This window comes from Mustelus asterias, chromosome 17 (genome assembly GCF_964213995.1).
Source record: "Mustelus asterias chromosome 17, sMusAst1.hap1.1, whole genome shotgun sequence".
Taxonomy (NCBI): domain Eukaryota; kingdom Metazoa; phylum Chordata; class Chondrichthyes; order Carcharhiniformes; family Triakidae; genus Mustelus; species Mustelus asterias.
In genome coordinates this window covers 68,476,196-68,489,135 of record NC_135817.1, presented here as the reverse complement: position 1 = coordinate 68,489,135, position 12,940 = coordinate 68,476,196, and the positions used below count along the sequence as shown (strand labels likewise).

Here is a 12,940-nt window from a genome sequence, read left to right as displayed (position 1 = left end):
CTTAATTTTGTATAATCCTTAGTAAGGAACAATAGCAGCGACAATAACACTACAAAAGGTAACATTTCTTTCCATGTTTGTATCATTTTTTTTCAAGCTGATCTTACAAGATCTGCTATGATCTTGGGTGTAAAATGAACCACCTTAGGCTCTTCTGCTCCTGTTTAAAATCACTAAATTCCATCTATTCTGTAGAGAGTTCCTCTTCGTGAGACTGAAGCAACTCCTCTACTCCATTTGTGGCCAATTCTTCAAATCCCTCCCTATCACCTTGTTTTGCCAACTTGACAATCTTGATTACTTCATCATCCACACTAGGGAACCCTGTGGAATCATTCATAGCCTCAGGCCCAAACCTGTTTCCAGTAGGCACTTGTGGTTTATTCTCCAACTTCAGCCGATGAGTGCTTAACTTTTACGTCAGTAGGGATAATTGAATTCTTTCCAGCAATCATGGACTATAGTCAAAGGGTTTGCTTCCAGAAGGCTGAAAATGTGGTTGGAATTACTACAGGTGTGGTAAGCTTTGAGTGTTGCAATGACCCCAAGGTCCATTGGATGATGAATAAGTGAGGTAGTATTTGGGGGTAAAAACAAAATGTCAGCGTCTGGATGGCTATCTGCATGAGAGTGTCGATATCCAGGTGTGCTATTGAGGATAGGTAGAACCTCGAAGGAGACGCTCTTTTCTCAGAGAAGTCCTGAGCTTATGTAAAAAGCAATTCTCAAGTCTTCAAATGTTACTGCCATAACCCAGGCATTGTCTTCCAAAATAAATTATTTTTTCTATTAAGGGCTCAAGGGTTTTCTGACCTATAAACCAATATTAGTTTGCATTTTAAACCAGCCACATTGACACACAGTGGGAGCATTAGCCTGTCTTTCCCAGCTTTTCAACCAGGTGCTGTCCTATGGAAGGCACGGTGGCACTGTGGTTAGTACTGCTGTCTCACAGCGCCAGAGACCTGGGTTTAATTTCTGGCTTGGGTCACTGTGTGGAGTTTGTACGTTCTCCCCGTGTCTGAGTGGGTTTCCTCTGGGTGCTCCGGTTTCCTCCCACGGTCCAAACATTTGCAGGATAGGTCGATTGGCCATGCTGAATTTCCCCTTAGTGTTAGGGAGACTAGCTAGGGTAAATGCATGGGGTTATGGGGATAGGGCCTAGGTGGGATGGTGGTTGGTGCAGACTCTATGGGCCGAATGGCCTCCATCTGCACTGTAGGATTCTATGTGACACTTTATTCCAGAACAGACCAATATTGTTGGCATTAAAGATCTACGCCACCTGGTACCCTCTCTCTTCCCGCAGCACCTGTAGCTGTACAGTTAGCTGATGCAGCCTCCCACACCAGCTTCACATTATGCAGGCCAAAACACTTTCGCTAGATGAAAATCCTTTGGAAGGCATTCGAGAAGCCCCTCGTTGCTACCATCACCAGTCACACCAGCACTTATCATCTTTACTACATCGTTTGTGCTGGTAAAATTCAAGTACCTTTGTCTTAATGATTGGGCCATTAACTGGAGTACTCTATTATTGCTGGTGCTCTATCATCAGTTTACTAACTTGACCATTTCATCCAAGTGTGGATCTCTTCTACTTACTAGGGTGGCATGAAGGCACAATAGTTAGCATTGCTGCCTCATAGCGCCAGGGACCTGGGTTTGATTCCCGGCTTGGGTCACAGTCTGTGCGGAGTCTGCACGTTCTCCCTGTGTCTGCGTGGGTTTCCTTCGGGTTTCCTCCCACAGTCCGAAGACGTGCTGGTTAGGTGCATTGGCCATGCTAAATTCTCCCTCAGTGTACCCAAACAGAAGCCGGAGTGTGGCGACTGGGGGATTTTCATAGTAACGTCATTGAAGTGTTAATGTAAGCCTACTTCTGACACTAATAAATAAAAATTAAAGTGGTGTACAACTACCAGAAACAATAACAGTGAACTTTGTTTTTTATCTTCGAACTGCCTAATGTACCTATATGTAGATTCATTGACACTGTATTTCCTGGCTAACATGGTAGCACTAGCACCATTTTTCAGCCTGTCTAATATTGCCATTTTTTGGTCAAGTATCTTTACTGCTTGGTTCTGACTCATTTTTAATTACAGATAGGAATTCTGTTTTGCATTTTACCATGACAGTCACTGGCGCCCACTGTGGGCGGCACAGGTGGGCGGCACAAGTAGCACAATGGTCAGCACTGCTGCTTCACAGCGTCAGGGACCCGCGTTCGATTCTCGGCTTGGGTCACTGTCTGTGTAGGGTTTGCAGTTCTCCCCGTGTCCACTTGGGTTTCCTCCGAGTGCTCCGGTTTCCTTCCACATTCTGAAAGAAGTGTTGGTTAGGTGCATTGGCTCAAACAGGCGCTGGACTGTGGCAACTAAGGGAATTTCACAGTAACTTCGTTGCAGTATTAATGTAAGCTTTACTTGTGACTAACAAACTTTTACTTTTGATGAGAACAATAAAGTCAGTTCTGCGGTGACATTATGGCCTTGCATTGTGGTCATCTTGCACAAATGTATTATTATCATAGTGCAGCAATATTGTGTCAATACTCCTGTATACAGGTGGCCAAGTTATCAGAGACATGTTCTCCTTGACCACTGGTTTATAAGTCCATTGATGCAACTTAAAAGTGACTTTGGGAGAACAGAACTCTTGGACTGCTTTTCCAAGACTTTGTCTATATTATAAAAGGCTCATTCAGATCAATAGTTTAAGGATTGGAAGTCATTTTGAGAATTTGATTCCGAAATTGGGAGATTGGAAATTCGGGTGCCTGGATTGAGATGAATTTTCAACTGTGTCTTAACCCAACCATACTCTTCAGCATGAGTGGAATTTTCTATTCTCGAGCTAACTGCCTTTATGATTGTGCTCTGGGATATCAACCTTAATGTTAAGTTTCTGGCAACGTTTCACTGTGGCCTCCTGGCCCTGAGTGAGGTTAAGACTGGTCCAACTCATTAAAGTTAGGTGTTTGTAATCATCAGGTTGAAGGACATATGCATTACTTCTTTCCAAACTAAATTCAAACCAGTTCCCAGAGATGAAAGGGCAATAGTTTGCAATATAGTGCCATTCAATAGAGTGCTATTTAATTTACAGTAAGATTGGTTTCCCCAAGTGTCAGATGGTCTTCCACAGAAGTCCCACAATGAAAACACATTTCAAGAAAGGAAGTTCAAGTCCTAGTTATTTCTCAAGTGGAGGAATGCCTAACTCCTTGCCATTCATGGAGAGATATCTGGTTAAGGGATGTGACCCTCCTGATCAGACTCTGGCTTTTCCATAGCCAAGTCCCGCTCTGCATGCTTCCGGAGACCCATCAATAATAACGCAGTGGGCGGGATTTTAAGGCCTCGCTCGTCCCCAAAACCATAAAATCCTGCCCGAGGTCAACCGACCTTTCCATGGTCCGCCCCTCGCCCGCTCCGATTCTGTGGCGGGCAGGGTGGTAAAATTCCAGCCAGTGCCTACTATCTCCAAATAGAATCATGTCCACCACACATGCTGTGTGCTCACTGGACAGCGGCATTTAGAATAGAATAGAATAGAATCCCTACAGTGCAGAAGGAGGCCATTCGGCCCATCGAGTCTGCACCGACCACAATCCCACCCAGGCCCTACCCCCACATATTTTACCCGCTAATCCCTCTAACCTACGCATCTCAGGACTCTAAGGGGCAATTTTTAACCTGGCCAATCAACCTAACCCGCACATCTTTGGACTGTGGGAGGAAACCGGAGCACCCGGAGGAAACCCACGCAGACACGAGGAGAATGTGCAAACTCCACACAGACAGTGACCCGAGCTGGGAATCGAACCCGGGACCCTGGAGCTGTGAAGCAGCAGTGCTAACCACTGTGCTACCGTGCCGCCTTAGTATTTCTAATACTTGAACCTCAACCTTGCAAATCTTGGAGTAAAAAAATGTAGATTTCCGTGTGTTTAGTTCCTCTCTCAATCAACAAACGAGTAAGGAGCTGGTTTTGATCAATTAGCTTCGGTGGTATATTGTTATCTCTGCATATTTTTGAATTGGTGAAATCTAAGGCTGCCTGCAAGACGGATGCAATTCATTTATTTAAGGACATGAAAATCATGACTGAATTTTGGTAGTTTGAAGTTGCATAAAGTGACATATGTCGAAAACTGTGAAGAGTTGGCTTTTATTTTCAGGTGTTGGTGGAAAAGGACAGACAGAAAAGGAAGAACTGTGTGAACCGAATAAAATTAATGAAGACAAACCAAAAGAATCGCCTCTTCCAAGCCCAAAGAAAAAAAGATTATGCACTGACCTTCAGGATCATTCTAGCCAAAGAGATATTAATGCTACACCTTCACAGGTTAGCCCACACATTTTAAAGCAGTCATTTTATATGCAAATGTATGTTTGGATTAAAACAAGTTCAGTTAAAGCAAAATACTGCAGATGCTGGAAATCTGAAATAGGAACAGAAAATGCTGGAAATACTCAGCAGGTCGGCACAGTGGTTAGCACTGCTGCCTCAGCTCCAGGGGCCCAGGTTCGATTCCTGGCTTGGGTCACCGTCTGTGTGGGGTTTGCACATTCTGCCTGTGTCTGCGTGGGTTTCCTCTGGGTGCTCCGGTTTCCTCCCACAGTACAAAGATGTGCGGGTTAGGTGGATTGGCCATGCTAAATTGCCCCTTAGTGTCAGGGGGACTAGCAGGATAAATGCAAGGGGTTATGGGGATAGGGCCTGGGTGGGATTACGGTCGGTGCTGACCCGATGGGCTGAATGGTCTCCTTCTGCACGGTAGGATTCTATGTCTGACAGCATCTCTGGAAAGATGAACAGAGTTAATGTTTCCGATCAAATGTTAGGGAAATGGCAGCCAGAAAGGTGAACAGCATAAATTAGACGAATGGAAATCTCATCGGAAAGAAGAGCAGAACTTCCTCAAGGTAGGCATTCCTGGAAGTGGCAGTGAATTACACACTGAAGCAAAATGTTGTAGATGGTGGAAATCTGAAATCCTTGACCTGAAGCGTAACTCTGTTTCTCTCTCCAAAGATGCTGTCAGACTAGCTGAGTATTTCCAGCATTTTTAATTTTTATTTCGATTGACTAATGGACAGCTCCTCCAGTTTAACTAAATCTCTGTTGTATTTTGTTTCAGAAGGATGCTGAAGCTTTGCTAAAGAAATTGCTTGTATGTCTAACTTGCAAAGAGCAGACTGAAAATTGCCATTGCTTTAGTACGGATCGCAATAATGGACAAGAAATTGATCCTCATTTAATGGAAATAACGCAACCTGAATCGTGTCTACAGCAGACACAACTTTCTCCCTTGAATACAAAACAGCAAAGTCCCAACCGCAGCGATCAACAGTTAGTCAACAGTGACCCATCAACCCCTGATGGGAATATTAATCGCATAGAAGCTCTGCATACTCCAGTGATAAAGGAACAGAAAATTAGAGTAAAAATCCTGAGCTCACCTACATCAAGTAGCCAGGTTAAGCACTTAAAATCTGCGGCAGTTTCGAACGAACCAAGTGAGTATTCTTACAGCTAATGTTTCTGGGACCTACTTAAACAAAGACGATTCTGTTGAATAACTATTGAGTAACTTTAAATCTGAGAAAATCAGCTATATGACAGTTTGAATGAATGAAAAAGTTACCAACTCTTTGGTCTGTGAATGTTTTGAAAGATTCTTTGAAAGTCTATTGATTCATTATATTCCATAAGATGTTTAGTTTAATGTCCAAGAGTTGTTGAAACCAATCATATGGCCTTATTTTAATACAGATGTTCTCAAATGGATAGGATAGTTTTTTTTTATATATAAATAATTTTTGACTAACAACCTATCCATTGACATCATAGGTTTTAAGTAAACTTAAATCTTAGAATTTGTTAGGATTTCGAACCAAGCCCTTGCGGTTTTCCTTGCCTTGACTGGTTTAGTGTTTTTTTTCACTGTCAATTGCTTTAACTTTCAAATCCCAGCTTCTTAATAGAATTACTTCAAAAGTTTCAGTTGCCTCTTAAAGTCTTCTCCCAACTGTAAATCTAGTTAACTAGAATAACACCTTGAACTTAAAGCTCTTGTTTTGATTTCGTCTGGAGCATATCTTATTCTCTATTCATTTAACTTGAGTATTCTGAAGTCTACTTTCTATCACCGTTCTCTGGGTGTTTTGAGATGGTTTATGTTTCCTCCATTGTTACAGCCTTATTCAACCTTGAGCAGAATTGAGAGAGTGACCTTACTCAGCTCCCTCACAGTTCTCAAAACACGCACCTGCCACCCTTTTGCTACTCTTAAGAGCACTCCAGCTCCACCCATCCTCTCCTGATTTCTAAATTTGTTGCTGGGCTGGATCACTTTGGATTTCAGCTGGAACTGAAGTGAACCCCTAAATAGCCAAACGTTTTTTCAACATGAAATCTGTCCACAGCTCCTCTCCAGGCACACAAATATTAAATTAAACCTATCTGAAACTATACCTCCTCTCGTTTTACCCATCCAAGTGTAAATCTCACAAACCTATCTTTGGGTTTCTTAACAAATGAATAATAGTTTAATTTGAAGAATCTGTTAGTTGCTTCTCTGGCCCACTTTTAAAGGACAAAATTATTTAATATAAAGATTGACGACTTATCACTACAAATTTGTGATGCTACTGCATACTTCTAATTACTTAATTTACAGCATGCAGGAACAAAAGGACAAGCCCTGAATTTCTGAATAGTAATGAATGGGGACTTTGCAACCCCAAGGTCTGAAATTTGGGATGGAACTTGGTGCAAGTTCCACATGGAAGAAGTTGCGGGCAAGTCATCTGGCCAGCTTGTAAATCGGGCACATCTGGTGGAATTCATCGATTACCCTAGAATTATATCCGTTAGTCCCGTGTAAGGCCACAAAGGAGCTCCCAGCTGAGGTCTAATTTGAATTTCATTTGAGGACCATGTCCAAATTTGGAGTGTTTATTCCAATTACAGTTCTAAGCGTGCCTTAAGCTCCCTTAGAATCAGGTTAAATGATTATAGGATGGAACTTTTCATCATGCTATTCCAGATTTGATTTGATTTATTATTGTCACATGTATTGGTACACAGTGAAAAACATTGTTTCTTGCGCACTATACAGTTAAGACAAAGCATACTATACATAGAGAAGGAAAGGAGAGAGTGCAGAATGTAGTGTTACAGTCATAGCTAGGGTGTAGAAAAAGATCAACTTGATGCAAGGTAAGTCCATTCAAAAGTCTGATGGCCTCAGGGAAGAAACTGTTCTTGGGTCAGTTGGTACGTGTCCTCAGATTTTTGTATCTTTTTCCCGACGGATGAATGTGGAAAAGAGAATATCCGGGATGTGTGGTGTCTTGGATTATGCTGGCTGCTTTTCCATGGCAGCGGGAAGTGTAAACAATGTCAATGCATGGGAGGCTGGTTTGAATGACGGACTGGGCTATTTCAAGACCCTTTGTACTTTCTTGTGGTCTTGGGCAGAGCAGGAGCCATACCAAGCTGTGATACAACCAGAAAAAATGCTTTCTATGGTGCATCTGTAAAAGCTGGTGAGAGTCATAGCGGACATGCTAAATTTCCTTAGTCTTCTGAGAACATGGAGACATTGGTGGGTTTTCTTAAGTAAGTGTCAGCATGGGGGACTATGACAGGTTTTGGTGATCTGGACACCTAAAAACTTGAAGCTCTCCACCATTTCTACTTCGACCGCATTGATGTAGACATGTTCTCCACTACGCTTCCTGAAGTCGATGACTATTTCCTTAGTTTTGTTGACATTGAGGGAGAGATTATTGTCGTCACACCAGCTCACCAGATTCTCTATCTCATTCCTGTACTCCGTCTTGTCATTGTTTGAGATCCGACCCACTACAGTGGTGTCATCAGCAAACTTGAAAATCGAGTTGGAGAGGAATTTGGCCGCACAGTCATTGGTAATTTTATTTATTTATTAGTGTCACAAGTAGGTTTACATTAACACTACAATGAAGTTACTGTGAAAGTTCCCTAGTTGCCACACTCCGGCACCTGTTCGGGTGCACTGAGGGAGAATTTAGCACGGCCAATCTACCTAACCAGCACATCTTTTGAACTGTGGAAAGAAACCGGAGCACCCGGAGCAAACCCACGCAGACACGGGAAGAACGTGCAGACTCCACTCTTAGCGGACGAAGCCGAGCCCCAGGCCACGAAGTTTGGAGATGAGTTTTGTGGGAATAATGGTGCTGAAGGCTGAGCTGTCGTCAATAAATAGCAGTTTGATGTAGGTATCTTTGTTACCTCGGTGTACCAGGATTGAGTGAATTTTCCTGACAGCGGTTTCGACAGTTCTGCTCTTATCAGCATGGGCTTCCTGCTCCAAGTAGTTAAATAACCCGATCCTCAGATTTTGGATAGATTCTAGAGCGGAAACCAAAGATGGGAGGAAAATAAGCTCAACCACATTCCTGCCAGCAAGAATGAGATGTAGAATTTCAGCTCCACGTCTTTACAAACATTTCATCACCACTCATCATCTTGAGGGTCAATGTCAGCTTTTGTAAAATTTGCTGTAAATTTTATTGCTGTAATCTAGGGCCATGACTGTGCTGTAATCTATAATATAATAGGTTCTGCTTGTGGGGGGGGGGGGAACCTACAGAAGAGGCCACAGTCTGTTCTGAGCAGTCTGTAGGCATAGGAGCAGATGCAGCTTATTCCAACTCCTTAAACCTGCTCCGCCATTCAGTTAGATTATGGCTGATCTCCACCTCAACTCCATTTGCCTGCCTTGACTTCCTCACCTAACCAAAAGCCTGTCAAATTCAGTTTTGAAATTTTCAGCTGATCTCCCTGAATTAATGTCTGTTTAGCCGGATAAAAGATAGGACTTGTACCCTTATAAATATTTCAGGAGTGGAAAGAAATCAGTGAATAATCTATGATATTTTTGTTGCACCATATTCAATGTGTATTATAGTATTTGCTTTTTTTTTGAAGTTCATTCATGATTTTTCTACACACAAATGCTTAATTGCTGCTAATGGGACGTATGAACAGACTATTGCATTGTGCAAATGTTAGGAATCATGAAAAAGATCTTGATTGTGGTGTCAGATGCTGTGTGGGCTCATATCCAGATCTCCAAAGCCTGCAGTGCAGGAACAATATCCCGTTCATTTTCCTGAAATAAAGAATGTCAATGCTAGTTAATACAATGTGGATTCTAAGTCTGAATGTAAGTTAGGACACCAATGAAATTTTGTTCCTCGAAATATTAAAACTGTTGAGACATAATTTTCTCCATTTAAAAATAAGTTACTGAACTCTTCACCAGCCTATACCAACAGCAATAGGAGCAAAGTGTTAATCCATGTGTAAAATGTTGGAATGGATCAGCTTGAATGTGGTTTTTCATGTTGTGTTTCAGTTGTGCTTTCCAGTGATGATGAAGATACAGATAAAGTTGACTCTGGTATCCATTGTACCACACTAACTCCAGAGATTAAGCATTTATGTCTGGGGAGTAGACCACTGTCAACTGAGAACAGTGTAAGAGAGGCTGTGACTGTGCCTGTCCTTGCAAAAGCGGAACTAGAGAATATGAAGACATGTACGTCAGAAAAGGTAACTGATGACAATATACTCTGTCCAAGAATTGAATCAAATGACATTGCTTTAAAGACATTTAATTGTGCGGTAATGCTACAGAAAACATAGAGATGTTTCGGTAATAGCACATCCTTTCTCATTTACATTTTAAGGCATTCACGATAGTGTCCTGATGTAGTTCTTGATTCGTTCAATGCACTTTATGCACTTTCAAAAACATGTAAAAATTTTTATCATTTCATACAATTCATAACTTCTAAAGGCTGCAGTTCCCTATTAGAAAGCTAAATAACTAAATATATGCACTTTGATTTTTTTAGTGATTTTAAAATCTGCGCGTTCACTGAAGGCTTGTGGCTGATGCTTTGAGCTTTCATCAGATGTAGTAGATTTAAGATTGCTGATTCAGAATGACTACGTCTCATATCGATATTTCATTCTTCCTTTCTCAAAGTGTGATTTTTATCTTCCCTCTGGAAATATAGATATAATTTGATTGTTACCTTTGACAGGCCCCATTTGTCCTCCAGCTGCTATGACACTGATCAGCATCTCTCCAAGCAGTCCTGACCATAACTGACGATCGGAGTAATATCTTTGTTTCCCATATTAAAAGGGATCTATCGCTTGTAGCGGGCAGGAGCTTTAAGCACCTGTAGGTAGGCCACTTTCAGACACATCACCGGTGTTAACAGGTTTTCAACACCTCATTTTGAGACCATTGCCAAAGCCAGTGAAAATCAGCATCCTAATTAGTGAATAAAAATGTTGATTCTACAACAAATCAGAAAAAGAGTGAACTGAAAGAATTTTTTTTCTTGCATCCCTCTAATGTTGATTACCTGTTGTATTCAGGATGCATATGAAGTAACTGAGAAGAATAAGTTAATGGAAATGGACTGTTCTTTGGAAAATAGTACAATGAGGAAAGCAACATTGGACCTAACATTTGCTGCTCTACATATGGGAGAAATTGAGGGAAATGACCAAGGTTCTGTAATGGTATGTTATCTTTATAGACAGCATTTTATTTGTTCATGACCAAGGTTGGTAGAGAGGGGAAAATAGGCATATTGTTCTGGCACCTTGCATTGTCCAGTGCATTTCATGTGACAAAATATATACTGAAAATCTACTTTGAATTGCTGATGTGATGTTTTGTACTGCCACTAGAGGCCCACAGTGAGAAACTTTATTGGCGCTTTCAACAATCTTTCAAACAATCTTTCAACAAGTTCATTATAATGCAGTTTACTTATTTTTCACAGGTTAGTACTTGAATTTTAAAAAAGTTTCTAACTCAGAATTTGTAGATTTTGAGCCCCTCAGTCAATTCTCCTTAATCAAATTGCTCCACTCCCCAGCAGCTCCTAGGTAGCTGTCGTGTACTGCATCACAAGAATGAGATCAGAAGAGTACAAATGCTGGACATTCTGGAGAATTGAAATGATTAAATCACAAATCTGGATTAAACTAATTTGCCAACACTATCTAGTGTAGAAGCTTTCATTTAGACCAGTGCACCAGGATTGCAGGCTGCTTTCAGTAACTTGCCAAGACTCCTTCAAAAATACCCTGAAACCCCAGACTTCGACCACCTAAACGATAACATAGCAGATGCATGGGAACCCTGCCACCTCAAAGTCACCTTGATGTGGAAATATATCACCATTTTTTTCCTTATTGCTGGGTCAAAATCCTGGAACTCCCGACTTAGCCACACGGTGGAAGTGCCTTAACCACGTGGATCGCAGTGCTTCAAGAAGATGGTTCACCATTACCACCATGAGGTAATTGGGGTGGGCAATAAATGCTGTCCTAGCCACCAATGCCCACAACCCATGAATGAATAAAAAGAAAATAACAGTTTTTCTTCATACTTTATGCTTGTAGGAGAATAAAGTGATTCAGAATCACATTAACCAGTGTAATTCATAAATGTTCAAACTTATAACTTATCACACAGATTTAAGCAGTATATAATAGGAATATGCCTGTTACTATATTTTTCCAGTGCATCCTACCTTTAAGGTATTATCTGTTGCTTTGTTATGGATAGACTTGATCTCCTTTTCTGATTGTTTGTTTGTATTTCCAATCCTTCACAATTTCACTATGCACAAATTTAAAGAGTTACTGGTAGAAAGGCATGTGCAAGAGAAGTAAACTCTATACTGTTGAGTTATATCCAGTCAGTCGGAGAGAGTGATGCTGAATTTGACCAGGACTGCCTTACAGCTGAAAAGATATGGAATAACAATTCACACAGAAAGTGTTGAAAGATGAAGGACATTGAATTCTGTTGAGAGTGAGCTTTGGAGAGAGAGCCTGATAAATGGTAGGTTTTGCTTGAGGGAGAAGGTAAATGACAAATGTTCTGCACTGCTGGACCTTTTTGGATTGGAGTTGTGTCCATTAGGAAGTGATGGTGGAGGGATAAGGGAGGCATTTTGTCGTGAGGTGTTTGGATTTTCTTTTAGCATTCTGGAAGATCCTAGAGTAATTGGTTAGAAACGATCAGGGGGAAAATGCTCGAGAAAGTAAAACCAGACTGAATTGACTAGGCCACTTGTAGCCATTTGAACTTGCATATCTGCAAGAATTTTCTTTCTAACGGTTCATACTTGATATCTCTTTCTCCTCTATCTAATAACCTCTTTTTTGAACTTGTAGTGGTATCTAAACTATTTGCCCACTTCTCTCCCAACTCCTCTTCAGTCAAATTTATGCCCAGACTTCGCATTGAGCTTGGCTTGGTTTATGTCACCAATGACCTGTGTGTTTCACCTTGTCTGACTTATGGTGCTTCATCCTTCCTCGTTCTCTTTGGTCTCTCTGCAGTAAACATTCCATCCTCCTTCACTCCCTCTTGTCTGTGGGATTGCTCTTGCATAGTTCCGTTCTATATGTCCCAGGACTGCCTTTACCTTCACAACCCACATAGTCATCTCCCTATTCCCAAAAATCTATTAATAGGCTGTGTCTTGTTGTTGTGGAGTACTAAAATACACTTAGCACTGAGTCAGCTGTAGGTAGACACAAGCAGCAATTTTATTCAGTACAAGTGTGCACACAGGGGAAGACAATTTGAAATTGCACAGTTTCTGTCTATGTACCATCTTGGGATAACTTATTAGCTCATAATTTTGCTTATTTTGTACATCTAATTTGTTACATCTGTGACTACGAATTAATTTACAACATAAGCACGAAACGTTCATCCGTAGTTACAGAAAAATTGTAAAACAATCACGGAATGACCTACTCTTTAGCACAAATGATGTCCACAGTTAATTCCAAAACACAAAGGGGACGATTCTCTCAAAAAAATTTCTAA

The 12,940-nt window shown here is 41.2% G+C and overlaps 1 protein-coding gene across 11 annotated transcripts in view; it reads left to right on the top strand.

Moving 5' to 3' along the window:
• The window catches only part of LOC144506582 (sentrin-specific protease 7), a 94,628-nt gene that overhangs the window by 44,825 nt on the left and 36,863 nt on the right, over nucleotides 1–12,940 (top strand). For 8 of the 11 annotated variants that reach the window (XM_078232900.1, XM_078232906.1, XM_078232903.1 and 5 more), the window contains 4 exons: nucleotides 4,187–4,353; nucleotides 5,150–5,528; nucleotides 9,422–9,618; nucleotides 10,459–10,605. In XM_078232900.1, the coding sequence (XP_078089026.1) occupies nucleotides 4,187–4,353; nucleotides 5,150–5,528; nucleotides 9,422–9,618; nucleotides 10,459–10,605 (890 nt within the window). The remainder of the gene's footprint in view (nucleotides 1–4,186; nucleotides 4,354–5,149; nucleotides 5,529–9,421; nucleotides 9,619–10,458; nucleotides 10,606–12,940) is intronic. The other 3 variants (XM_078232902.1, XM_078232901.1, XM_078232897.1) reach the window with 1 other exon arrangement.